The sequence below is a fragment of the Hermetia illucens genome, chromosome 1 (genome assembly GCF_905115235.1).
Source record: "Hermetia illucens chromosome 1, iHerIll2.2.curated.20191125, whole genome shotgun sequence".
Taxonomy (NCBI): Eukaryota; Metazoa; Arthropoda; class Insecta; order Diptera; family Stratiomyidae; genus Hermetia; species Hermetia illucens.
In genome coordinates, this window is record NC_051849.1 from 149,053,076 (window position 1) to 149,081,002 (window position 27,927).

Sequence of the window (27,927 nt, forward strand, 5' to 3'; positions counted from 1 at the left end):
AGTACCTCAAATCAGCTCCGATGAGAAAGGGATCCGTCTCTTGGCGGATAGAGCTTTTAATGAAATGGTAATAGTAAGGGCCGCATAATTCTCACCCCGGGCCTACAACACCAACTGCATAATTTGTCTGAAAAGAACCACGACGCGGAATAAAATGCTAATGAGAAACCATCAATGTGTGAACCGGTAAATTTTGTAAACGCATCTTTTGGAGCATACAAGCTTATCTATGAGTCGACGAAGAAAGGAGGTTGGAAGCACCTCACAAGACAAGACAATGATCTCGTGGAGAAGATATTGAAGCGTTACAAAAAAGTTCCAGGAACCGGATCGAACCTGAAAAACGCGACGAATCTGTCATTTTAAATTGCCTGTGTAGATCACAACCTTCCCCGCCAAGTAAAGCTCCACGGTAGTCCCGTGGGGATACAAAGAGATGATTGGAAGCAGTTTTCGTAAGTGTGAATCCTACAAGCTGCCGTAATTTGAAGCAAAACTAAGTTTTCCACCTTCATCCATAAAAAAGAAAAGACAATGTTAATTTAAAAAATTCGACTAAAAGGCGAGTATTTTTGCAGGCCATAATTTCCTCGTTTGTGGAACGACTGAATGCAACCCAAAGCAAAAGGTATAAAGATAATTAATTGGCGAAATATTAATTACGAAGTAGCATCAAACAGGAGCGTTGCAGTCAAGTTGCATGGGCAGATCTGCAAATCACAGCTTTTTTTCCGGCGGAAATCCCAACGATGCTAAGGATATTAATAACACGTTGTTCAAGATCTATTATGAACGATCTCCCACGATCTGCCATCTCTATTGCCGATACATTAATAGGAGGGGCACAAACAACAATAATTTCTACATATTCATCCTAGCTTCATTTTATTTCCCGATAATTCAACATAATGTGTATTCCATTCAACAAAAATTTATCGCAATCAAATCTAGATGTGATAACTTGCAATGTACAACGTTTGTCGTGTCTTAGACGTACTAAATGAGTTGAACTCAAGCCATCTACCAACCATTTTTAACCAATTTACTCCTTCAAATTTAACTCTTAAATCTATTATGTGAACTACTTATTTCCTTAATTTCAAACAGGCTCCCCTCTCAGCGTGTCTACCTACCCGCCACCGGTGTTGGTTTCTGATAGTGCGCTTCACTTCTCCAGGGCTTTCAAAAAAGCTTGTATTTGTTCTGCACAATATAACCCCAGGACAACACACTCACCAGCCATTCTCAGATAGTGGATTTTATTGCATAGCATAGTGCCAAGCTCTTTAGGAGAAGGGGAATTCCCCCCGGGTTGCCTCGGGGGTCCGAAATAAGAAAACTTGAAAAAAGTAGATAAAATATGTTATAGTAGAACAATGACGATAAACATATTTCAAGATACGATCTATCGTGCGAGCCATCAGCCATCTCTTTTCCTGCAGAGGATTGGCGCCAAGCTTTGTTTTATCTTTACATTCGTACTGATGCTGTTTCCTTTAAATTTTCATGAAACATCTTCGAATATATAACCTAGATAGTAGAAACTACGTTGCACCGTGGCTAAGCACTTCAAATATGAAAAAAAATCTTTAAAACATTTAGAAAGTTTTATTCCAATTTATAATGTCAAGAATATAATGTCGATTATAATCTAGTATTATGTGTACGGTATAAATGAAATAATGCAAGTTGTTTAAAAAAAAAACATGAAGTAATGGTATAACCTAGTTCTGTGAGGAAAGTAATTCTAGTAAATGGTCGGTTGGGGTGTAAAATCCAGTGGAACCGCGCCACTCTCACAAAAATTAAACATGATTCATGGCAGTCGAGCGCCGGCATTTCGAAATATGCTTCGTTACCTTCAATGGTGCATATTTTTGTTTTGCTTCTGCATTCCATAGTACCAAAAAAGTATTCTTCAAATTTCAATTTATAACTTTTGCTTTAAGACAAAACAACTATTTAAAATTTATTCCTTACGTAATTCCTTTCTCAGAAATCCTTTCAAAACGATTTCCGGGAAAACATAACATCCATAAGATAATATGGGAAATTTGTTTGTCATACAACTAAAGTACACAAAAAAAATTCACTCCATTTTTCCCCTTCGCAAGCAGTAATTTTACAAGAAATACAGCTGCTTCTCCAAAAGATTTGACGGAGGCTGGTGGATGCTTTGTGCAACGAGGGAAGCCAACTTTTTCGCGTACTGGCAAACGGCTGGAACTCTCGTCGTGCCAGACCAGTTATAGTACAAATGCGTCATTTTGTAAGTAAGAATTTGCATTCTGTCTGGATCAAGACCCATTGTATCATAGATTACATTATAACTAGTCGGGGATACTGTTCCCTGCCGCACAGACTGTGACACTAAGTAGAAATCATAACGTTCTGGAAGCGTAATAACATCATCGGCGATTGTACCCGGCGGCGGGTTCCGACCACGCGTAAAGTATCGTGTATTGATCGACTTCGAGACTACGACAAACGCAAACCGGGGTCCTGTTTCAATTTTAGCCGAGCGGTAAATAGATTCGAGTCTTTCTTTCAAAACTTTCACTTCGTGTTCAAACACTTGTCGTATTTGACCATCACCTACACCATCACGGTATAGTAAGATACGCGACGGTAATGTCCCATGTGACTTACGATATTCTTGAAGAGCTTTCGTAACGCTTATGGTCAAATCATTGGACAACTCGTCACTGCTGTTATGCTGTGACACCGTACTGAAATATTTAGCTTCGGCCTTCATGTCCATAGTAGCGACGAGTGCGGCAAATGCTCGAGATCGATCTTTTGTACTGCGGCAGATATCAAAGCCAATTGTCATTAAGCCACTTAGTGGCAATTCTATCATCCAGGCGGCAGCGCCCAGTTTACAATTGATTTGTATAGCAACTTTTGTTGCTATCGACATAAGTGAGCGAGGATTACCACCTTTTGGTGTGACAGTCTTGTGGCACATAACCTGTGTTGGTATTGCCCGTTCGACGCACGTCTTCTTTTTAATACTGCTGTATCTGTTGTTGGAGAAAATGGATAAATAAAATTAGATACTGAAAATGCCAATAATTTGTTTTTATATTACCGTTCAGCATTGTTATTCGGAACTATGCACATAATCAACTGTGGATCCTGACTTGCACTGCTTTCAATAGCATTAATGTAGGAATGATTTCTATCATCATAAATCTGGAACCTGTAAATAATTTATAATGACGAAATGTTATAATCTAATATGGTGTAGATTCTATAAGATTGTCATAAAAAGAAAATTAAATGCTAGTTTTCTTTAACTATCCATTTGGCGTATGGATCCAGGTAAACTTTTTGCATATGGATTGTATTTTTGATATCTTTCGGATTGAGCTAATCTTAAAACTACCTGTCTTACTAGAATTCCACATTTCAAAAGTTTTGTGTAAACACAAAACCTTATTAAAATCAGTTTACTGTTTGTCTGCCTGTCCGTCACACGCATTTTTCTCGGTGTGAGTTACATCCTTTTACTTTGAATTTAAGGGGGGTGTGGGGTCAGGTCATGTGGGATATCAAATTAAAGGTCTCGGTTCCGCCGAAGCCGGTCCCAAGCCCGGTTGTGAAAGGAGGAGGGATAGATAGCTTCAGTCTGAATGGCTGTACGTAGCGTCTCAGGGGGTAGGTGAGGAAAGTGCAGGAACTTTGCAGATTACTCACTAAGGAAGCTATCTCAACACCTGGCAGCTAGGGATAAAATGCACCACCAACAATGAGAAGAAGGAGAAATTTGAGGTCCGGTACGGATAACCGGCGGGAGTCGTCTGACTTGGTGACTGGGTCGGGCTCTCGTAATGGACAGCACGGCGTCGAAACCGCTAGTTGTGGGGCGGTTCGACGTCTAGGCGCCACGACGACCAGGAGCACAGCTCCGCCTGCTGCAGCTGTTTCGCCACAATCTGTGGCGACCACTTCAGCAGGTTCGCGCAGGAAGCGGATGAAATGGACTGAAGAAATGAACCTCTTCATCATCCGCTCCTACTACGAAATAACGGCGGAGGCGGGTACAACATCCTACCGCCCCTTGTTGCACCAGAGATTCGTCGAGCGTTTCCCGCAATTCGCGCACGTGACTGTGCAGCGAGTCGCAGACCAGTACCGCTTTATTACTCGCAGCGACACAATCCCAGCCACCATCAGGGAGCGTGTTCGACTTGAAGTCATCGGGGAAACTAGTGACCGAGAGTCGATGGGGGCAGAGACGGCGGCATCAACAACACCACGCCGCACTGCAGGCAACAGGTTCAGTACTCACCGAAGCACTCTTCTCCACCGTCCAGCTGAGGTTTCCGCTGAGGTTCGGGACGAATTCCAAAGAGCGTGTATGGAATTCTCGGATATGGATCCTTTGCATAGACCAGGTATTCCCAGGCTCTATGCATCTCCAGCAACTCCGGGAATTCTATCTCAAATCAATGATGAGATTGCATCTCGACTGTGTGCTGATATGTCGCTGCTGCAACTACAATCACTTGTGTATTGTGGTGCAGTTGCGGCTATCAGATTGCACGGTCAGAAGATTCGCTTTCGTGTTATTGGTTTGGGTGACAAAAGAGATCCACCATGGAAAATTCGTCTGGAACGTCGGCGGGACTCACTAAGGCAGGACATTGCTAGACTGATTCAGATCAGCACTGGCAGTGCCAGCCGACGGGTGAGAAATAAAGTGCAGAGGGTTTACCGGAACTATGCCATCCCCTGTGAGACACCCGTTGTTGAAATTCTGGACACACTAAAACAGAAACTTTCTGTCATATGCAGTCGGTTACGACGGTATGGCGAAAGTTATTCCAGACGTGTCCAGAATGCAACATACGCGAGGAACCAGCGGAGCTTTTTCAGATCTCTCAACGAATCCCAACAGAGCGCCCAGACAATACAGTTCTCGGTCACGGAAGCGAAAGAGTATTGAGGTGGACTTTGGGGGTTACCTGCCCAGCATGCTGAGTGGATCACCGCCGAAGGCACCCGCCATGCCAATACATCTGGCATGAATTTCGCGGATGTTACCGAAGAGGAAGTTCGACGAGCCATAAACAGCTCGAAGAACTGGAGGGGCCCAGGTCTGGATCGGGTGCAGAATTTCTGGTATAAGAAATTTACCAGCGTACACAGTCGGTTGGCACGCAGTATAAATGAGGTCATGAGTCGGCCGGAGGAATTTCCAGCTTTCCTCACTGCGGGAATTACCTACCTTATCCCTAAGAAGGACACGGTGCAGGACCCCGCAGACACAAGACCGATCACTTGCTTACCAACCCTCTACAAATTCATCACGTCCATTATTAGTGGAAGGATCAATGCGCACCTCGAGACCAACAACATTCTGTCCGAGGAGCAGAAGGGCTGCCGAGTTGGGTCAAGGGGTTGCAAAGAGCAACTCATTATCGACTCGGTAGTTGTAGGACAAGCAACTAGAGGCCAAAGAAACCTCTTCAGTTGCTATATCGATTATGCCAAGGCGATAGCGTTCCGCACACCTGGCTAATCGACATCCTACATCTGTATCGCATTGATCCGAAACTAATAAAGTTTTTGGCGACAGTCATGGAAGGGTGGCATACCACCTTATCAGTCCGTACATCTGAGGGTGCTAATACCTCAGAGCCCATCTGTATACGGCGGGGCATCTTCCAGGGGGATTCATTGAGTCCCCTTTCATGGCTACTGAATGATGCTAGAGGGCATGGTTTTGCAATAAAGTATGGCCTACGTGCTAAGTGCGAACTGACACACTTGATGTACTTAGATGACATCAAGCTGGTATGCTGATACTGACGACCATCTTAGAAGTCTATTGCGAATAATAGACATGTTCAGCCGTGATATTCGGATGGAGTTTGGATTAGACAAATGTCGAATCCAAGCCATCCGCAAAGGTCATCACGAGCCACATGCCGGACATAGCATTGGTGACCTCCACATCGAAGCTATGACCGAGACAGACTTCTACAAGTACCTAGGAATTCTGCAAGGAACCCATGCTCGAGTTGGTGATCTGAAAGAAGCTCTGCTGTTCGAATTCCTGCGACGTGTAAAGCTGGTGCTGAAATCGCATCTCTCGGGGAAGAATAAAATAGGCGCGTTGAATGTATTCGCCATCCCTTCACTGGCTTATGCATTCGAAATATTGCCGTGGACGAAGACCGATCTGGAAAACGTCCAGCGGCGGATACGGACAACTATGTCAAAATTCCGAATGCATCACCCAAAGTCTGCCGTGGAGCGGATGAACCTGCCTCGTGACATCGGAGGTAGAGGCGTGGTTGACGTGGCGGCACAACATCATCGCCAAGTCGACTCGCTGCGCGCTTATTTTTACAGCAAAGAGCAGGCGAGTCCCTTGCATGCGGCTGTCTGTAAGGCAGACTGTGGACTGACTCCACTTAACTTGAAGGATCGATCCTTCAATCCTCTGAGTGGGGTGAAGTCGGACCAAGAGCGGATCGATGAATGGAAGTCGAAGGCAACGCACGGTAAACACGTGAATTGTCTTTGGCAGCCATTTATCGATTTGCATTTGTCGAACAGATGGCTGTGTGCTGGGGAGCTCTTTGCTGAGACGGAGGGGTTTATGTGTGCCATTCAGGATGGCGTGGTCGCCACCCGAGCTTATAAAAAGCTCATCATGAAAGAACGGGTGGAGAACGACCAGTGCAGAATGTGTGGTTCGGCGTTAGAGACGTTGGACCATCTCATTTCTGGCTGTACTGTTATGGCACCGGTGCAATACATCACCAGGCATAATGCTGTATGTAAGGTTATCCATCAAAACCTTGCATATAAGCATGGGCTGATCACGGGAACATGTCCGGTTTACCGATATGAGCCGCAAAGCAGTACTTGATAGTTCTGCTTACAGCATGTATTGGGACCGGCAAGTTCTGACTGATCGCCATACCGCACACAATAAGCCTGACGTACTGTTAGTTGACAAGACGGGTCGCTCCGCGTATATTATTGATGTTGCTATCCCCCATAATAGCAACATTGAACGGAAATACGTGGAGAAGAAGGTGAACTATGAGCCATTGGCTCGGGAAATCAAAGAAATTTGGCGTCTCGAGCGGGTGGTTGTATTTCCCATAATATTGTCAGCTACAGGTATTGTACCTAAATCCCTGACGGCTTCCCTTGATGTCCTGGGACTTTCGCACAGTCTGGTTCAAACCATGCAGAAGTACACCATTCTGCATACGTGCTCGATGTTGCGGGGAGTACTCGACGGATTCTCCCACTGACCTACCACCGGCCACCACCACCAGCGCCCCTTTAGTTTTTAAGTAGGTAGGATCGTCCGAGCCTAAATGCTTGGCACTTAGTGCTAGTATTAGGTAAAATCCGGCATCTGCCGAGATTGCGATAACTCGGAAATAATAAAATAAATTTAATAATTTTTAGTAGTTGGCCGCAAAACCCTCCTTAAGTTCATGCTAGTACCACGAAATTTTGCAGCAATATAAGGTATATATCCAATTACTGGCTACTGCGCTTTCAAGTTGTGAAAAAGCCGTCGAGATTTTCTTGAAAATGCGCGAACCACGGGAGGCAAAACCAAGATAGCCTAAAGCGAAAAAAACAAATACAGACGGAAGAAACAACAAGTCGACTAAGCGGTGCCCAAGTTGCAGCAAAAATGAATTTTCCAATTAAAAAACGCGTATAAGAAACCGAAGAAATAGCCGGCCTTGAAAGAGCACCATAAGGACGCTCGTCTTGTATTCGCAGAAAGGTGATGCGACAATAAAAAAATTTAATCTGGATAGATCAGATGGTTTTACAAGTTATTGGAATGACTTATGGAAGGAAAATCCACCTAGAACTTTGGAGCCGGAAGTATAATGGTATGGGGAGCTTCTTCCTACTTTGGCATGGCGGATGCTTTGTACACACAAACATTTACTCCGAAAAATACGATGGACCGTTGGAAGCTGTATTGGCACCCTACTTCGAAGAACACGATGAAAGGATATTCACGTTTCAGTAGGATAACGCATTGTTTGGCGTCTGAAAGCAATCAAAAGAATGGTTTTCGTCGAAGGATGTGCCATTATTGGAGAGGCCTGCAAGGAGTCCAGACTTGGATCCAATTGAGAACCTCTGGGGGATACTAATAAAGTGAGTTTTCACAAACGGAGAGTTTGCCACAGTGTCTGAACTCAAACAATCGAAATGAAAGTGGCCCGCAATTTAGTTTCATATATGCCAGAGCGAATTTTTAATGTGATTGAGGATATTGGTGCAGCAATGAATTATTAGAAATAGAAAATTATTAAAAGTAAAAATTATTTCTTTTACATTTTGAAAGTGTGTTTTTAGGAAATTTGCACTTGATTTGGCATTTTTCTTGAGGGGTTATATACAGTCGCCGCGGATATCACCTACGACGGCATATTCTCCATTATTTTCCGACAACTTAATAAATGTTTATTAAAAAACGGTTAGCAGCATCGATTGATAAATATTGTGGAGTACTTGTAAACATTTTTTTTAAGAAAAAAATTTAAAAATAGCGGATTTATAGCTGCTTTCCAAAAGAATGATGAATTGCCTGAAACGTTCAGTCAACTTTTTTAAAAAATTTGGTGTTAATTGAATTAGTAGCTTTTTAGTAATCGTGTCCATCGCAAATGTACTTTTCGATTCCAGGACCATACAGTATTCCTTTCAGATATCAAAACATCGATTTCATGCTGCCATTATAGCTTCTCTTGCGGCTGCAACTATAAGCAGTATATACGGCGATGGAAGTTGAAAAGCAACGGAAAAAGGGGTTATAAATAGCTATAACTTCGTACCTAATACTTAGATCGTTATGAAATTTGGTGAGAATATTCTTCTGTACTTAAAGAATAAGCAATAACATTTTTTTTCGATTTCCGCGACCACCACAACTGTATTCAACCCCCTAAACAACCCTCTCGCTGAAGTGGCTAACGAAGGTAAACTGCGCAATCGATATATATCAGGCCCTCGATAGAGTGTGAAATTCCTGTGCAAGTAGCCTTCCACAGCAAAGCAGTCAAAAGAGCACTTGGAGTTACAACAAATCTCATTTACACGCTCTACGCCCTGCTAATGAACTGCAATCTAAATTCAAGGGAGAATTCCTCAGAATAAAAAAAAAATTGCGGAGAGGATTTTTTCCTACGAGAACTTCAAAGTATTTCTTAGTACTATCCACCTCACCAATACTAATTATGGGCACTACTACCTTAAGCACAAGTATTATATATTTCGAAAATCTCAACAAAAATCAGCTTCCCCATTAATAAACAAATTCCTATGAACATCCTTCATATACTTAACGAGCAGATCTACTTGTATCTCAATGATACTGCTAATAACTATTTAAGAATAGGCATAGCTTTTGTAGTATTGGAAAGTAACGAGCTGTGTACCTACAACAAATCAGACCATACCACCGATATCTACTACTACAGATATCGCAGCCATTCAACTAGCGATACAAAGCGCCATCAAAGAAAACCTTAAATCCATCCAAATCGATGAAAACAAGGAAGCAACCATCTTTAACCATAATGAAAATCATTAAGCTGTTATTACAAATAACACACAGGAACCAATTCCTTAACCGCATGAAAATACAATGGTGGCCCAAACCGTCCTCACTGCAATGTTTTGGAAGGTAACCAAATAATCATCGACTGCCCACGTTATCTGTCCAATAGATTTCAAGTCCGTAACCTATCCAAATTTAATAATATTCTAGAATTTTAATAAACACGCCCATCCTCATTTTACATTTTATCCACTTATTCACGTGCATACATATATATAAGAAAACTCTATTATGAATAATAATTTATTAAATAAAAACTACTTACGGAGTGGGTTGTCGAATGTACATCTTCATACCACTTGCTGCTTGAATCAAACTCTCTACAAAATCTCTTGCTTCACGGTTACTGCGATTTGGACAAACCAGCGCCCAACGCTTCAATTCAACTGATGTAAACATTTCATTATCCCTCAAGTGACGAGTCCAATCAGCATTGTCACCAGCCTGAGCTCTAATGTAGAAAGGAAATAAAATTATTTTAAATTGTTTGAGCAAATAATTCTTTATCATCAACATACTTCCTTGCACGACCAAAAACAATATTCTCAATCTTCAAAATACGACCCGGAAACTCTACCAAATTCGAATCCAAAGACATTTGCCATTCACTCAGCACTTTCATACTGGCTTCCGTTTGCTGAAGTCGTCGATTAAACGCTCGCAAACGTTCAATACGGCGATCTGGATTCAAGCGTGTATGTTCAGACATGGCACGCATCAACCTGAAAATGAAAAGTAATACAAAACATTAAGGAAAGTGTAAAATGGTTGCAAGAACCCTTTATATTCACCTAAGAAAAAAAAAACTCAGTTTAAAGATAAAATGCAAGCGATTCCATTCAGCCTTATACAAAGACGTTCGTGGGAGGATATAGCCAAAAGAAAGATTAATGCAACTTTTCAGTCAGCTTTTTTTTGCTTACTAATTGGATAGAATGTGGTCTCAAGAATCATCTCTTGAAATTTCGACTGAAAAGGCTCAAAACTCAAAGTAGTTTTTTTTAAACATCTTTTTTTTTTATGACAAGTCAAACAATTTTATATATGTTCGTCACTAACACAAAACAACACATTTTCCGTATGAATTTTATTAATCCCTTTTTGTGACACCACGTTCTTCCAAATACTTTTTGAGATTGTTCGGCAACTTATTACTTGATTCTTTTTGTTTTATTCTCTAGATTTATCTTAAAATATATTCCGAATAGTCGCAAACATTTTCAAAAAGTTTGAATTCGTTATCTCGTAACGATGTTTTTCAAAACTTCTTATATTTCTCAGGAACTATTGTATCGACTTCAATTTTTTTTTTATCGAATTGATGGTAATACTCGTCGCTATGGCCCGAACTAGGATCTGCGAGATACATTCACATTAAATACCCTTTCCCCCCCCAAGTTTTTTGAAGCTGCCAAAATTCTACTTTTTACCTGTTCCTTTTAGTTCAGGTTTCGACCATAACTACATAACTATATATTATACAAAATAAATAAAATTAATAAGTTATTTCTTTTCCGCGAAATCAAAACGCTCTTCTAATTATGCCCTGAATGAGTTTTTATCCACATCATCAAATCTACGCTGTTTTTATGGTCATGTGAGACGAAGAATGTCAACTTCATATAACTTTGTGTGGTAGCCGAAGAAATTCATATTCTTCCATTATTTTCTTGTTTTAGGGCCAGCTTCACTTGCAAAAAAAATCAACACTAATTGGAGTTCTCTTCTTCCGGCCTTTTATCCATCCTTGAGTCTTTGCAAAAAAGAGTGCAATGCAACCCGACGGACTACAGTTACCGCGAAAAATTTCAGCGCTTCATGTGGCGCATATTAGAAACGTGTAACTCATGAATGAATGGACTCAAATGAACCAATCAGCCCATTCATGCGAGTAGTACAACTCATCACAGAACTAGCAAGTTGACTTAGAAGCGTTGGCGAAAACAGACCATCAACAACGCATATCAGGATGAAATTAACCTGATAACCAGTAATACTGCTATAGATGAAGTGACTCTTTTGAGGCACACTTTTATATCAAGAGCCAAGTGAGTGAATCAAAAAAAAAAATCTCACCGAAAAGAGTCATATTTTGCACCATTGGTGCGTATGATTCAAGTATATTTCACAGTTGGGAAAAGTCACCACTTTCAATGCAAGCAGTTGTGAATATGAAAGGTTTTTTTGGTGCTTTTGCATTACTTCAGGCATTCCCGACAATAATTTAAATTTCCTAAAAAATCAAAAACCATAAAAACTTCTAATTGTGTACCTCATATTTAGAATTGTGTAAAACATGATTTATTTGAGGTTGTTATGGGCGCCGTGCTCATAGGCCAATCTCTTTACCCTATGATCTGGATTCGACTTTTGATATGATGATGAAGGTTAGCGACATACGGAGTTTTGCTGAGAACAGTAATATATAACGCAGTATGGTGAGAGTTTGCGAAATATAGTTTGACTGCAAGGTATAAAATTTCAGTTGCTGCGTACAACAAATAGTCATAACTAAAACGTAGTAGTTTCGCAGTCACAATTATTTTTAGCCAACAACGTGACATTACGTCAACTATTAATTACTATAGTTCGAAATGTATAATCGTAGCATTGCCAGGGTAAAACTGTACACGACCATGAGAGAATTCGGTATCCCGACGAAATTGATGAGACTGACTAGGCTGACCCTGACCAATATGCGAGACCAGATAAAAGCGGCAGGATCACTCTCAAGATCATTCGACATCAACAACGGTCTACGACAAGGGGATGCCCTATCATGCGTCCTCTTTAACCTGGCACTCGAGGAAGTGATCCGTGATGCTGACGTTAATGCAAGAGGTACGATCCTCTGTAAGTCCACCCGACTACTGGCCTATGCTGACGATATCGGCATCATGAGAAGAATGACCCGAGGCGTACAAACTGCCTTCATCCAGATCGAGTAGGCGGCGATCGGCGCGAGATCTTGGGCTGCACATCAATGAAAGCAAGACAAAATATATGGTGGCAACGTCAGCACCAAAACCAATGAACCAACATCAAACCTCACTGGTCAAACGGGAAGAATAAAGATAGGAGACTACAACTTTGAGACCGTTGATAATTTCTCCTATCTAGGGTCGAAAATCACAACCGATAACAGCTATGATAACGAAATCTGCGCACGGTTGTTGTCAGCCAACAGAGCCTATTTCAGCTTAAAAAAACTGTTCCGCTCGAAACGTTTCACCATAGGGTCAAAGCTCTTACTGTACAAGACTATGATCTTGCCAGTCCTCATGTATTCCTCGGAAACTCGGATTCTTAGCAAGAAAAATTGCGAACTCTCATCCTGGTTCGAGAGAGGAATCTTCCGAAGAATTGTTGGCCCTCTACATGAGGATGGACGATTCCGTAGCCTACATAACGACGAAATCTATGAGCGATACCATGACCGTCAAGTTGTGGATAAAATCCGGCTCAATAGGTTACGGTGGGCGGGTCACTTAATCCGTATGGATGAAGATGATCCAGCCCGGAAAGTCTATAAAGGCAATATCTATGGTAGAAAAAGAAGACGAGCAAACCCTGCCTGAGATGGAGCGATGGCGTAGGTCAGGACGCCAGACAGCTTTTAGAGCTTTTAGGGGTATCGAATTGGTGGAGTTCGGCGCAAAACCGGGATGTCTGGAGTTCCTTATTAAGGCAGGCCTAGACCGGATACCGATTGTTGCGCCGTTGATGATGATGATTCTAGGGCCCACTCGCGAGCCATTTTTGGTCGTACTCCAAAAAGATTCGATAAAGAATATCATCTCACAGATTTCAATGGATCCTCACTAGTAGTCAATAGTTGATGAAAAACAACTTTTTTATACAAAGTAATTGTAACTACAAATCCCATCTATGAAATGTAGTTCATTGATAATGTAATGTAATTGTTAATTCTGATCTAACTGCGGATAAACCAGTTTGTTTAAAAATAACAGCAATTTCGTAATTTTCCTCAATTGAAAATAGTATTTTTGATACACACGCTAACGCGTCAATCATACCTACGCGACATTTTTTGAAGCTTCTACTCTTCCTCCACTGTCCTGTACAATTTCGCTCTAAGGGGACTCACTCACCAACCATCCCTAGGATAATGGGTTTCATTACATGGCATAATCTGCAATGGAGTTATCGCTCTATCTTATCCATTGCCACTTCCACCTTCAGATCAGCACGTCCAGGATATCTGGCCCGCACACCGCCTAAGTTCTTCGCTTTTTATTAAGGTTTTATTAGAATCGAGTCTGTCTGTCCGTCTGTTTGGTGCTCAGAGGTGGCGGGGAGGAAGGCGGCCCTCTCGGCTGAACCAAAAACAAGTGGCCAAGGAGAGGGGGGGCCCCATACATGTGAAAGGAAGCTGCAAATTTTTTTTCACAGAATGTGGCCATATGGAGTATCAAACGGCTCAATTTTCGAAGCTGATTCCATATTTGATATCGGGTGAAACATAGGAGAGTGAGGGCTCAAAATATGACTCCCAAAAAGTGTAACAGGTCTCGTTCTCAGAACCTATCCAACCGAAAAATCTGAAAAAAAAATCACAGTGATGCATCTCTACTAAATCTAGGCCTCAAAATACATCCGGTTCCGATATCTGCACAAATAAAGTTAATAATAGTATATTTTCACATTTTAAAAATTTACCCGGCAGCCCCCTTATGTTAATTCCAGAAGTATATGGCGTATGTGTAATGACGAATATAGTGCACAAGTTGCTCAAGTTTGAAGAAAATCCAACTATTATTAACAAAGTTATAGGGGGTGAAACTTTATCATTTTTTTGTGAATTTCGTACATTCTAAAACCTGTATGACGTCATCATCACATTTCAATTCATCAATACCACAACGAAATGAGTTCTTATGAATGAGTTCGCAAAGAATTATTTTGTTTCAATTTTTTAGTCATTTGTATATGAATATCAATTACTCCAAACAGAGATGTATGTATGTAGGTATATAGTATATGCGTGCTAATGAAGTTTGCGGGTAGTATCTAATTCAGATAAAGATATTTGTACATTAAACCAGCCGTATCTAATATAACTACTATATGTGTACATATGTATGCTTTTGTACACGAAGTAAATCGGAATTATGGATACGATCATTTCATATACTTGCATATATATGTACAGTATTCGGAAATAGGCAGTTTGTTTGTTTAGGGTGTCTATGGCTGTAATATGTACGTATATCTCGTAGTTTGGAAAAGAATGAATGAATGAATGATGAAGGAATATGTTGGATTTGTAGCTATAAAGGAATAGAAAAATGTGCGTTGAAGTTTCTTACACAAGATGAACACAAAACCTTTATACTCGAAGCGCGAGCTTCCGGTATTCCGATTTGTTATATCAGGTCAAAGTATCCTGATGACGACGCAGACATGAATTGATGAAAGCTTGACGCTTTCGAGTAACGATCACTTTCCATACAGTGTCCCTATATGCAGCGACAGGAAGAGAGAATAGTATTCGAGAAGTATTTACTTCCAAGCTCAAATTTCCAACCAGTAATAACTTATGAAAAGAAATTTGTGGTGACTAACTGAAATTATTACTTAGTAGTGAAAAAATCAACCGGGATACGATTTTTAAATTTTCTCTGTTTGAACTTATGATTAAAAACTATGCAAATACTTAACGATCTCAAATCCTCACACACGGAGGAAATTGAAACGTTTAGAAAATCCGCTTGGAGACGTTACGTTTGCTGCTGGAGGAATTCTAATCTCAAACTCAAGGAAAATAAATTACCGCAGAAATGCTGTATGTTCTACAAAAAAAAACCAGAAGGCATAAATCCTTCTGGAGCTCCATTGTTAAATTACTTTGGTCTTTCAACTAATTGATCGATTCGATACCATCCAAAGTATTCTTGGAAGTACTTATATGAAATTTATTTGCACCAGGTAAATTTGACGGAAGGCGGCACATATAAATAATTTCCACAATATTTTCGAAAGCACTAATCATTCACTTTACTGAAAAAATATAACGATCACCGTCCGCTGTCAAATTCTACATTAACTTCAACTGACCAATTACAAATTTAACAAGAAAAATATAACTTACTGGAAGTTTGAGCGCATCGAATCACTTAATCCAGTTGCACGGCACAATTCCGGGATAAGGGTCACGAGTTTATTTTGACCACCGCGAATTTGGCGCTCTTTCGATTGGGACAACAAGAGTGGTTGATTCGTATCACGAATACGAATGTGATATTTCTATTTCGGTTAAAAATTTAATAAACATATTAACACCTGCAACATTTTTCTTATAACGAACAGGAACTTATTTCCCAATTTACCTTATAGTAATAGTCCACAAATGATGTTTGGACCTCTTTGCAACTGAATGTCTGTTTTGGAGTAGCACTGAAGTCGACATCGTCAATCCGATATGTTTTGTTGTTATAATCAGTTAGAACCGTTAATCCTGTAAAGAATAGCGACAAATTTCACCGAAAATTCTCCATTGCGGCACAATTTTAGCTGTACAATGTTGGTTTTTGTTATTTTTCACAAAATTTTTATTGGCAGAAATTTCGAATATTCACTCCGTAACAAAGACAGTTCCATTTATCATAATCGCCCACTTTATAAGAAAATTGATTATAATATAATCAAATCTATTAGGATTGAAGAAAAATAAAGTGTACCAAGAAAAAATTTATTTTCTTTACTCTTCGCTTTTGCAATAATTTTTAATAAGCTGAACCACATGATAAATCTATTCGACTTCATATTAAAAGATCTAGAACATGTGCAGAGCTTAATAAAATCGCTTCAATGCAGGATTTTGATTTCTGTGTTACCATTAATATTATTTCTATTGGTTTGACTCTATATTGCTCGCAATTCACCGCAACTGCTTGTTCAGATTTACAGCACTCACCCTCCTGCGAATCGTTTTCACTAAATACCATGAAAATTTAACACTGCTCGAAAACATGACTTTTATAGCCAAATAGTTTAAATTTACAGTCGCTTAGAAGCTCCATCAGCAAATGTATGCCGGCGACGATTGAACTGCTTCAATCCTTAAATTAATACGTTTTGCCGCAATTTCCTTACCGGACAGAAAATTATCCTTACTCCTTACAGCTGCTCTCCACAGCGTTTCAGTTCAAGTGTTGAAAAGTTTCAGCTATGAATTAAATAAATACTTTCAGAAACTACTCAACAACAGAAATACTTCCCACACCCACATCTGTTCAAATAAAGTTAATAATTGTGTATTTATATACTTTTCTTCCAAACTTATTAAAAGCCCTCCTTTCCCCTTAAGCTCATCCAAGTCATAAAATCTTGCGATAAGATCGAGCATGCTGCCGTGAAGTTTTGTAGAAAACTTAATATTATTAACAAAGTTATAGTAGGTCAAAGTTGTCTGTTTCATGTGAATTTACTGTAACCCAAGGCATAGAATGCCAATATCATACTAAGGAGAATAGCGAGACATACAAAATGCATATATCAATATATTAAGAGCTACTTACAAATGGAACTGTCCTGCATCCAAATATTCCTGCATAAGATACAACACAAAACCTTTCGCGCCTAAAGACACCAAGCTTTCGGTTTTTGATTTGTTTTAATATCATGTGTATCCGCCATCGCGTTAATTTGTTCGAATTGAATTAAACTCACAAAAAATTTCTGCGCTAGCTAGAAGCCTGCAAACTCCTGGAAAACTTCACATTTTCACGAAAAATTTGATGTGACTAATTTACAATTACTGGCGGCGTATAGCATAGATATGCAAACACAATATATAGGGAATGTTAGCTCACGAGAACCAGGACTTGAGAGATCCATTTTTCTAGTTGTTCCTAAAATATTCTACACTATTGACGTTATTTTGCATCGTGTTCGACACGAAGCTTAACATTTTCATATCCATAACATCGGAATGACAAAAGACGATGTGACACAACAAATTATTTTCTTTTATATTGCCACAGGCACAGGCTTCTAAGGACAAAATGTTGTTTTTTTTTCAAGATAAAGGCTTGTTACTTGCACAATATTGAGTGTGATAATAATGAAAATGAAGTAGTCTCATTGAAAATCAAATATGAAAAAAAAACAATATGGAATATGCTGGTCGGATGTCCTATACTCCAAAAACGAGGGAGCTAGAGACATATTTCTACTGGACTAAATAACTTACCTATGACTTGCCGCTTGAAATTATCCTGATAGTCACGAGACTCTTGTGTACACCTTTGCAGAATGTCATACACTGTCTCCGTTCGCATAACTTTATGAGCGATTTCAGCACAAAGCAGAATATCACTTTCATGCTGTCTGATGGACGTGGTATATCCTGGCCATAATTGAATGCGATATTCGCGTATGTCAATCTAGAAAAAAATTAAGTGTTATTGGAGGATACATTACAATGTGTAAATAAACGAACCTTCGCCATAGCATCAAAAAAGTTACGCCCGACCAATTGCAGCTGCAATCCTTCCATTGCACGTCTCATAATTAAATTTAGAATTTGCAATGACTGATCCTCTGACATTGAAACATGGCCAACACACTTGATAGTTATTTTGTATAATTCCCCCATTTTGCTCTTAGTTTCCACGACGGTAACTTCATCTGGCAGCTTATTAATGCTGAACAGCATTGTACCATCGAAAAGGTAACCACCTAAAAGAGCTTTATGTTCCGACAAAACGCCGCGACGAACGCGCATCATTTCAATTGTCGGTTCAAAATCAACGCGATACTTGTACAAACGCCATTGGGGTTTCTTTAGAAGACGGAAATAATTCGCTGTCAATTGAACTGGCTGCCCAGAAGCGCCACGTTTTGTTTCAACATTTGGAGGACGAGTCTTGACAATTTCAAAACGAATGCGCCTCTCGCGTTCGGCTTTGCCTCCCGCTCGACCACCAGCTCCACCAGCACCACTTTCACGCCTATCATCGCGTTCGCCACGTTCGCCACGAGCACTGCGGCTATCTCCTCTTTCTGAGGGTTCACCACGTTCTCTTTCTCCTATAAGGGGCAAAACATAAAAAATGAAGTCAGTTATATGGTAATAATCAATATAATGATGGTGACGCAAATACTTTAAAGCAATATTTTATTGTCTGTTCACCAACTCAAATTGAATCGACTAGACACTTGCTACGTGAATACCTAACTAATAGGCAGATTCTTGATGATGGCGCAGACCAATTAGTTAATAAATCTGGGATATTCCTTTAGACGGAGTTGCCTACAATGGAACACTACGATATTTTTGCTTAATGTGTAAATGTCTCCGAAACGCCATACTTATCCAGAAATCGAAGTCTTAAATTTCGCCGAAACCTCAATAGATGAAATGATGAGCTAACCAAAAACTCTACAGATTTGGCTTTAAAATCCATTTTTGAAATAAAGAGTGTGGAAAGCAAATTTGCCTCTTGTTGGAAAAATGAAACGGGGTACAACCACAATCTAGCATTTAGGCCGAGTTATTAAGCCAGTATTTCCATTTTGTGTACGATAGAAATTAAAATGGAAAATTCTTCGTCCCTTCGCGCTTTGCAAACAGGCAAAATGACCACTCTATAAAATTAATTAATTTGTACTTCTAGTGCTAGCCATAAAAGACTTGCAACATTCACTACATCATTCTTGCAAAACTATCCAAAAGGACGAGAAGCAACAAGAAGGGACTTTTAGGTAAAATTTAGAACTTTTTGATTTGCAATTCGGAAAAAAATTGTTACCTACTTCAGTAAAAGGTGTACTCAATTTTGGATGAAGACAAGATAGTTGTTATAACCAATACACAAGTAATCATATTAATAGTCATATGTATGCTATAGGTTATGGTTATGAATGAACTATTATAGTTTTCATAAAAAATATGGGAAAAGAAATAAAAAAGTTACAATTCATAGACTACACTTAGTTTTTAAAGTAATGATTTATTTTAGTCGGTTTTTTTAAGCTTAGTCTGAAATATGTTTTGCATTTTAAGTTCAAATCAACCTGTTATTTGCACGGTCAACTATCGCACTAGATAAGTAGGAAAACATGCAACGTCAAAAAATAAAAATAAAAACTGACTTCACTATTGTATAGATCCTTCCCGAGCACTTGGATCGAATTTGGATTTCAGAGTCATTTGTTTGTACTGTGATGCGAACATAAAAAGTCTATTCAACATGAAATAAACCCTCACAATATAAAGAGGAAGCAGACAAGTTCGGTAGAGGTTACGATGAAAATATTCACGATTTTCAACAAAGCCTCAAAAGCATACCCTCGACGTTTTTACTGGTAAAGGAAGACTGTACTTACGCCTAGAAGATGACTCTGACCTCGAATCCTTCGACGACCTCTCCGATTTGATTGACCTTTCGGATTTGTTCGATCCCGAACCCGAATCACCGGAACCTGCTCGTTCTGGTGATCGACGTCGACTACTACTTCCTTCAGATTCCTCGTACAGGGACGTACCCGGTGGTGAGTCTGACGAGTGCAATCTCGACTTTTTCTCACGCTATAAAATAAAAACATGGAAATTTGTTAACCGATGAAAAATTTGGCAGTTTTCAGAAGAACATATGAATAACGCTTACGGCAGTATCAAGATAAGAAAAACTCAAAACAACGAATTAAGTTTAGACCCTTTTTCTAATTTGTGACGGCGCATCAATTGCATAGCCCACCTGCAACTTAATTGGATGTGATGGCTACCCAAGAATCCAATTTTGACTATAGTAAAAATCAATTCATTTCCTTGCCAATTTTGAAGTGATATTGACATTTAGAGTGAGAACTTTAACCTATTATAATTTGATTAGTAATAGTGGTACTAAGATGAACTTAAGAGGGGTTCTGCAACCAATTACTGAAAAATATAATAATATATTAGTATTAACTTTATTTGAACAGATATCGGTATGGAGGGTATTTCGGAGCATAGGCACCATAGAGTGTCAGCCAATTGGTTTTTTTTTTCAGATTGGGTTGGGTAGTTTCTGAGAATCCGTTAAAAAATGATCACTTTCAATCCCCCTCACTCGCCAACTTTCCAAAAAATGTCAAAATTAAGACCGGCTTCGGAAATTACTAATCGAGACCTTTCATGTGATACCCCACATGATCATATTTGGTGAAAAAAAATGTACACTCCCTTTTGCATGTATGGAGACCCCCCCCCTTAAATTTGACGTAAAATTATGTAATTCACTGTATGCGTGAGCGATCGCAGTTCCCATCAAATTCGGTGTCAATCGCTATAACCATCCTCGAGAAAAATGCGTGTGACAGACAGACAGTACACAGATTTTAATAAGGTTTTGTTTTACACAAAACCTTAAAAACTATGCTTTTCAACTTTCGCTTGTAGCTTTAAGCAAATTCCAAGTTTCAACGTTTATAATGACACCATTTCCTAATCGAAGACTGATTTTCTTCTTGCTTTTGTTTATCAACTGCATTGCATAACACTAGTCACAGAAATATTGGATCATTGAAAATGGTGGCAAAAAAAATTTCTTCACCGAATAACTTTCAAAACATAAGTTAAACATTCATTCATTTTCGACCAACTAAAAAAGTGTTGCAAACTTGTTTAAGGGCGAGTCAGTGAAATCATATAGCCTCGTGCTCTAACCAGTCAGCTATCCGAACACCAACGAGGCGAAGTGCTCCGAAAAGCCGAAGCCTGAAAATCAAGCTGTACAGGCATTTCTAGAAATTACCATTTAGCGAATACTGCTTGAAACATATAAGCACTTAATTTTTTTAAGAGAATATGAGGTGGTCCTGAGTTCGTAATCCACTTGATGGAGAACCGGACCATATGGAAAGAAACTTTCTGGTCCACAGACCCTTCTGTTTTAAGATTTAAACCACCCAAAATTCAAAAAAAAACCCCAAAAAATTGTACTGGGGCCAGCGTGGCCGAAATGTTTATTGGGTATCGTTTGCCCCCTTATGGGTATGAAAATTATATTCATGTTAAGTTCAGGCCTAAACCGGCTGAGGCTGATCTAATTTTTTTAATACTATGATGCGAGTCCTGTAGCTTTTTATCTATTTCTTGAAATATAATGTGTCCGGATAGCTGAGTGGTTAGAGCACAAGGCTGTCGTACGGAAGGTCGCGGTTCAAATCTCGCTGGTGGCAGAGGGATTTGTATCGTGATTTGACGTCGGATACCAGTCGACTCAGCTGTGAATGAGTACCTGAGTCAAATCAGGGTAATAATCTCGGGCGAGCGCAATGCTGACCACATTGTCTCCTACAGTCTACTGTAGTGTACCGTTACGGTCTTGAATGAAGTGCTCTAACACACTTCAAGGCCCTGATCCAATATGGATTGTTGTGCCAACGATTATTATTATTATTGAAATATAATACAAATTTCTCATCGGATGGGCTATTTCGTCATTGTAAACTTCCGGGTTAAATTCGAGTCGGTTTTGATGGATATTTATCTGGTAGGCAGATCAATCAATCAATTTGTCCCACTCTACTGAAAATAGTTTATAAGTCAGATTCGGGGAGACCGCCTTTGTCATAAGTTCACTGTCATCTAGCAATGTTCTACCTTAGGGGTCACAATAACTTCAAGAATTATGTTTCCTGAAGTTGAGTCAAAACTGTAGATTTTGTAGAATTTGCCCAGTTATTGGTTTCCTTATTGTTCGACTAAGCTGATTTCGAATTTCTGCTTCAACAAATTCAAATTCAAAACTCGATTTTCGCCATATTCATACTGTATATACGAGTTGGCGATAAATTTTAGTAAATTACCAAAAAAGAAACTTGGATTTTTTTATACCATCATGATAAACTTTGAATTTTCAGCCCTAGCCCTAGGAAGGCAAGGGGGTAGGTATATGAATGGCACCCGCTCTCGAGGGTGGACTTTTTTGAATCAACGCAGAAATCGAAAAATGTTTTATGAAAAAACGACATGGGGTAATATGAATAAATCGAAAACTACTACTTGTACGAACAATTTTCATAAAACATTTCTTGCTTAGAATAGACCATTTAATAGACTTCGGTTCAAACCCACACATCGGTGCTATATAATTTTTGTTCTTTATGCCTCCCTCTACTCCCACTTCAAATTCGACGCCATTTGGTTCTAAAAAATGCAGATCCTATCAAAGTAACATCAAACACGATGTTATGGTTTCTCTTTTTACAAATAGAGGAACTAATATGATAAAGGCTGTTAAACTGGCTTTTGGAGAGAAAAGCTCACTTTTAGCCCATCTATCTAACTTTTCAACTCAAAAATTTATCAAATAATTTCCTGTGCTAAGAGGTTTGTTGAAACAAGAGCATAAACAACTGGTTTAGAAGTAACATAGCCGGAAATAATGGGCTCAAAACTGTCAAAACCAAAAAAACAAGTTGGATTACCGGAAGCCGCGCGCCTCGGGTATAAAGTTTTTGCGTTTATCTTATGTGAGAAACTCTCTATGCACGATTTTCCATTCGTATATAACTAAGAATACAAAATATTCCGTCATATTTTGCCAAAGTCCAAGCTACACATGCAGTGCCCGGCAAAAAAATGTTTGCACTCAACCCTTTTATGATTCCACCTTCTTAATTATGTCTAAACAACATTTAGTCTCGCCTAATGATGTCTGTTTTTTGATTTAAAGTTGAATAATGATGTAATGGAGAGAGAGTGAAACCGCTAATTTTATGTGAAAAAAATGTCAGGAAGGAATAAGTGTTGAGGAAAAGGCCCGTGCTCTGGTTTTGCGGGAACGAGTTGATAGTAATAGGGAAATAGAGAGAAATTGTTCAATTGTTCTGAGGCAAATAGTAGATTTTTTCTTGAAAAATATGCCAGAGTGGGGGCAGTCTGGGACGAAAACAAGGGAGGGGGAGGAAGTGAGTGATTACTTCCCGGGTCAGGCGATCATCAAAGCGAGTATCCTTGTGAAATAGATTTGCAGCTGCTTCTCAATTACGTACTGAATTACTGCAAGGGGAAAATGTGTCAGTTAGTGTGAGGACAGTGCAGCGACGGTTGAATAAATTAGGACTGAGGGCTAGAAAACCAGCAAAAACCCGATTTTAACGAAGGCTATGCTCGAAAAAAAGGGCTGAATTGGGCATTGAAACGACGTGACAGGATTGTGGACGACTGGAGGTAAGTTGCGTTCTCTGATGAGTCGAAATTCAATTTTCTGGGATCTGACAGTCCGTCCCCAGTGCGGAGAAGAAAAGGAGAGAGATTCGACTCTCTGTGTGTTGTACGAACTGAAAGCCATTCTCCCTCAGTAATGATGTGGGGATAAATAACATCCACAGGAATTGATAGCGGTACAGTTATGCAGAAAAGTGCAAAAAAGTTATCGAAGATTGCGTTGGTCAGACGGTAGAGACACTGTATGAACACTTTGATGAACTAATGTTTAAGGACGATTCGGTTTCATCATAGAGCTCGTACTGTAAGTAAACGAAATTGTTCCCATGTCAAATTTTTCATGTTTTATCCTCAATACGGTTCTTATTCAAAGGTAGCCTCTTGAAAAGAGCTTGGCATACAGTCGCTGCCATGGCCAGGAAACAGTCCAGATTTGAACCACATAGAGAACTTATGGACGTTCATGAAACGGCAACTGCAACAAAGATCGATAAGGAACAAACCAAATATAAACAAAAAAATTTAGAAAAGGTATGACTTAATCACATTTTTGACGATTCAAAAATGTATACCAATCGATGCCCGCACGAGTTGGAGAGGGGATTAGGGCGAAAGGCGGTCATACTAAATACGAAATACTAAAGCCGAAAATAAAAAAAAGCGAAAATTAATTTCTTCTAATTTGACATTTATAGATACCTTGATTTATTTGTTTTCATTAAAAAAATCGTTTAACAAAATGTTTGTGTATATGTTTATTTTCGACTTTTTTTATGTACTCTACTATTAACACGTACCTTTTCCCCCAAAACTTCAACTTTCCTTTCCACCATATTCTTTGAGTAGAACTTCTGCTAGTGTAAACAATAAGAACTTCACATGCAATCACAGGAAGCACAACTTTATTCTCCAGCCACATGATAAACCCGGAAAAAACACTTTTGAACTTGAATTTTCTTTTGCATGTACTCGTACAGACATGTCAACGACATAAACACTATGTCCATCCTAAATAAACATTGTCTATTACCGCATTTCCAATTCACTACGTTATATATATGGGTTATATCAGGGTATATCAGGTTCTGAGAACGATACCTGTTTCAAGTGCACATTTCCTCTGTTTTACCCAATATAATAAATATGATCAGTTTCGGAAAGTACTAATTGAGCCCTTTCTTATGATACCCCACATGACTATATTCTGTGAAAAAAATTTACACTCCCTACCTTTTGCATGTATGGGAAGCACCCCTTCCAACTGATCACAAAATAGCGTCACTCACTGCATGTAAAGGAGCACACACCGACCACATGTTCAACACCTAATTTTGTGATAATCGGTTTAGCCATTTCCGAGTAAATCGGATGGACAGACATAGATTCAATCGATTTGAATAAGGTTTTGTTTCACACAAAAGATGAAATTCCGCTTATTAACAACAGTCTACATTTTAATACGTCAGCCACGCTTGTGATTTTTTTAAGGACATTGAATTACTTTTTAAGGCTATCGAATTTGCTGTGTTGAGAAATTTTCTCACTCTCCTATACCAAAAGGTAAACTCCTTTTCATATTGACTTTAGAATCACCTTGAAATGAAATTTAATAGCAGAAATGAATGCAGCTTATCGGACTACCATGGGTTGGGAAATCTTTAGCCGAGGAATTAGATACACCAAATTCAATAACACCCGCATTTCCGATTCGCTTCGCTTCGATTAGCGCTGAACTCGCTTAGAAAGACATACTTAAAATGTTCAAAAAATGAGCGGGAATATTGCAAATTGCAACTTCTCTTTGAAAAAACACTGCATAAAATTATTTTTCGTAAAAGTATAGACGAAATGTTTTAGAATCACCATTAATTTTGAAAATAAGTTAAGTGCTTGAATTTCGATTTTTTTTTTGTAAAACATTCTAATTTCAAAACGACCTCTTCTAACCCAAACGTCGGTATTTGCTAATATCCATGTTTTGACGATGTCGAAGTACTAACCTAAATAGCCGAATTTGAGACATTCTAATTTTTTAGGCAAGGATTACATCAAAATTCTTCAACTGGGCTAGAAAGTGGGGACCTTTCTCTTTCTCCTAGATACGCCGATAGCAGGAATTAAAGTTCTACCAGCAGGTGATAAGGGAATATTCCTGTCGGCATGGCTATATCAATAAGGAACATCAGCACGTCGCAGATTTAATAGCAAAACAAGCACAACTTATGTTTTTAGACACCAAAGAAGCAAAAAATATTTTATGAATCGGAAATTTCTATTCAATATCTGCAAGACTAAGTGAGATATCGAAATATTTTCGAATCGGCGCCACAAGAATCGTAATCGTGCCTGTGGAAGCATGATCTGGGCTTCCAATATTATACGTACACTCGCATGATTCTTCTGATACAAATGGGCCAGAAAATGTATAATTTTACTATGCACATAAGTTGTCGAGAACAAAGTAGCTCTGGAGCTTGTGAAGTTGCACTCTGTTGAAAAAGGCAGTAACAATACATTAACGGCGTTAGGAACCGTACTTATAAACTTGTTTCGGGCCAGCGCCATTGAATTGCTAAAATTTTAAAGACGAACGTTTCCCTTTCGGAGACAGATTGTCAGAACAAATTCTACTAAATGTAACACCGCTTTACAGGCTTCATTACTTCGCCATAATGATGTTTCCATAGCAAGAAAAAATACCCCTTTTTCGTTCAGAGGTTTTTTTGCACTCTTGCATCCCACATTTTTGACCTAACTTTTACTTTGTAGACGTTTGTTTCAGTTGGCCCATAACTACGACTACGACGAAGTACTAGTATGAAACACGAACCGACCCTAGCTTCTCCAATCTCCAATCTAAAGTTCAATACAACTTATATATCGCTGACCTACTCCCGATGCTCAAATTCATTTCTGTTGGCCTACCATGACTTGCCACATGCACTGTAGTGCAGTAAGTATTGCTTATGTTGCAGTCTATTCACATTCTCATATTTCTGCTACTCCATCGTTAGTCTTGAGGGAATATCAATTCATGCGACTCCTACATTTTCTACACTACCGGCATATTACAGATACACCTACTGAATACAAAACTGGTCCTGGAAGACTACTTTAGCAAAATGTCGGGAATGCTCGTTTGTTTTGAATTTGGCGATTGCCAATATCAGTTGAAATCTTTCTGAGCGTTGACTCTGAAACAAATATTTTGCTATCATGATCTACTGCCTCACAGAAGACCTGTTGGGAGTCCCATTCCCAAAGGTTTCTTCTGCTCTGGCGCATTACATGGCTTTGGCCAAGCCGTACATTGACATGCATGCATTTATGCACATTTTGCCGCTTCTGATATGGAAACCTGCCAACGTCCATGCACTTGACACTGCCACCACAAACTCGAGTCTTTGCAAAACTACATTCTCGTATTTAACGCAGCACTGCCACAAGCCAATTTAGTGTGAATATTGTAAGAAAATTTTGCACATACAGGTTGTCGACTCGGTGAGATGTCTTCGCTCGGACGCCGGCCTCCCGGTCTCACGTTTTCGGCGCTCGCACGACCGTGGCCTCGCGCTCTTCCCGGATCGCTTTCCATAGTAACAACTCAATTTTCCTTTTCAGGTTTCCTCGTCGAGCACGGTCACTTTCTCTGGAAAAAACAGAATATTCTTGTTATTTAATGAATGTATACAGAATCTCGTTTCCGCTGGTGAAAAACATGGCGCCCGATGGAAAAGTACACGACAGACATCAGATGCTTGAAAGAAATCATACCCTGTTCTCAGGAAAACACTATATGAGACGTCACACTTTTTCATAACAACGAAAACAAACTAACTTAAAACATTTCAAATCAATATTTACCTCTTAAAATGCACCCGGAACACTTTCTCCGCGAATATAAAACTCCGTCAATTTTCGACGACTGATATGAAGTGCGTCGTGTAGCGGCGTTTCCCTATTAAACGAACGGAGTGGATGGAGGGAACAAAAATGGACGACTTCGCAGAAAGTATGGCCATTGTTGTGTTTCTGAATAGGGTGAGTTCAGTAAATAACAAATATTCGAAAATAAATAAATAAATAATAATAAAGTGAATTCCATTGGCACTATTACTAGTAA

The 27,927-nt window shown here is 39.4% G+C and overlaps 1 protein-coding gene across 1 annotated transcript; it reads right to left on the reverse strand.

Annotated features, from left to right (window-relative positions):
- Window positions 1-1,588: 1,588 nt before the first annotated feature.
- Window positions 1,589-27,829, reverse strand: LOC119650215 (protein piwi). The gene is made up of 11 exons (XM_038052784.1): window positions 27,669-27,829; window positions 27,292-27,453; window positions 19,976-20,177; window positions 18,087-18,676; window positions 17,838-18,030; window positions 15,973-16,100; window positions 15,735-15,889; window positions 10,141-10,344; window positions 9,888-10,073; window positions 3,092-3,202; window positions 1,589-3,023 (listed from the first exon to the last, which is right to left on the reverse strand). Exons 2-11 carry the CDS (start codon window positions 27,397-27,399, stop codon window positions 2,123-2,125), a joined length of 2,778 nt encoding a protein of 925 aa, XP_037908712.1. The 5' UTR covers window positions 27,400-27,453; window positions 27,669-27,829; the 3' UTR covers window positions 1,589-2,122.
- Window positions 27,830-27,927: the final 98 nt, after the last annotated feature.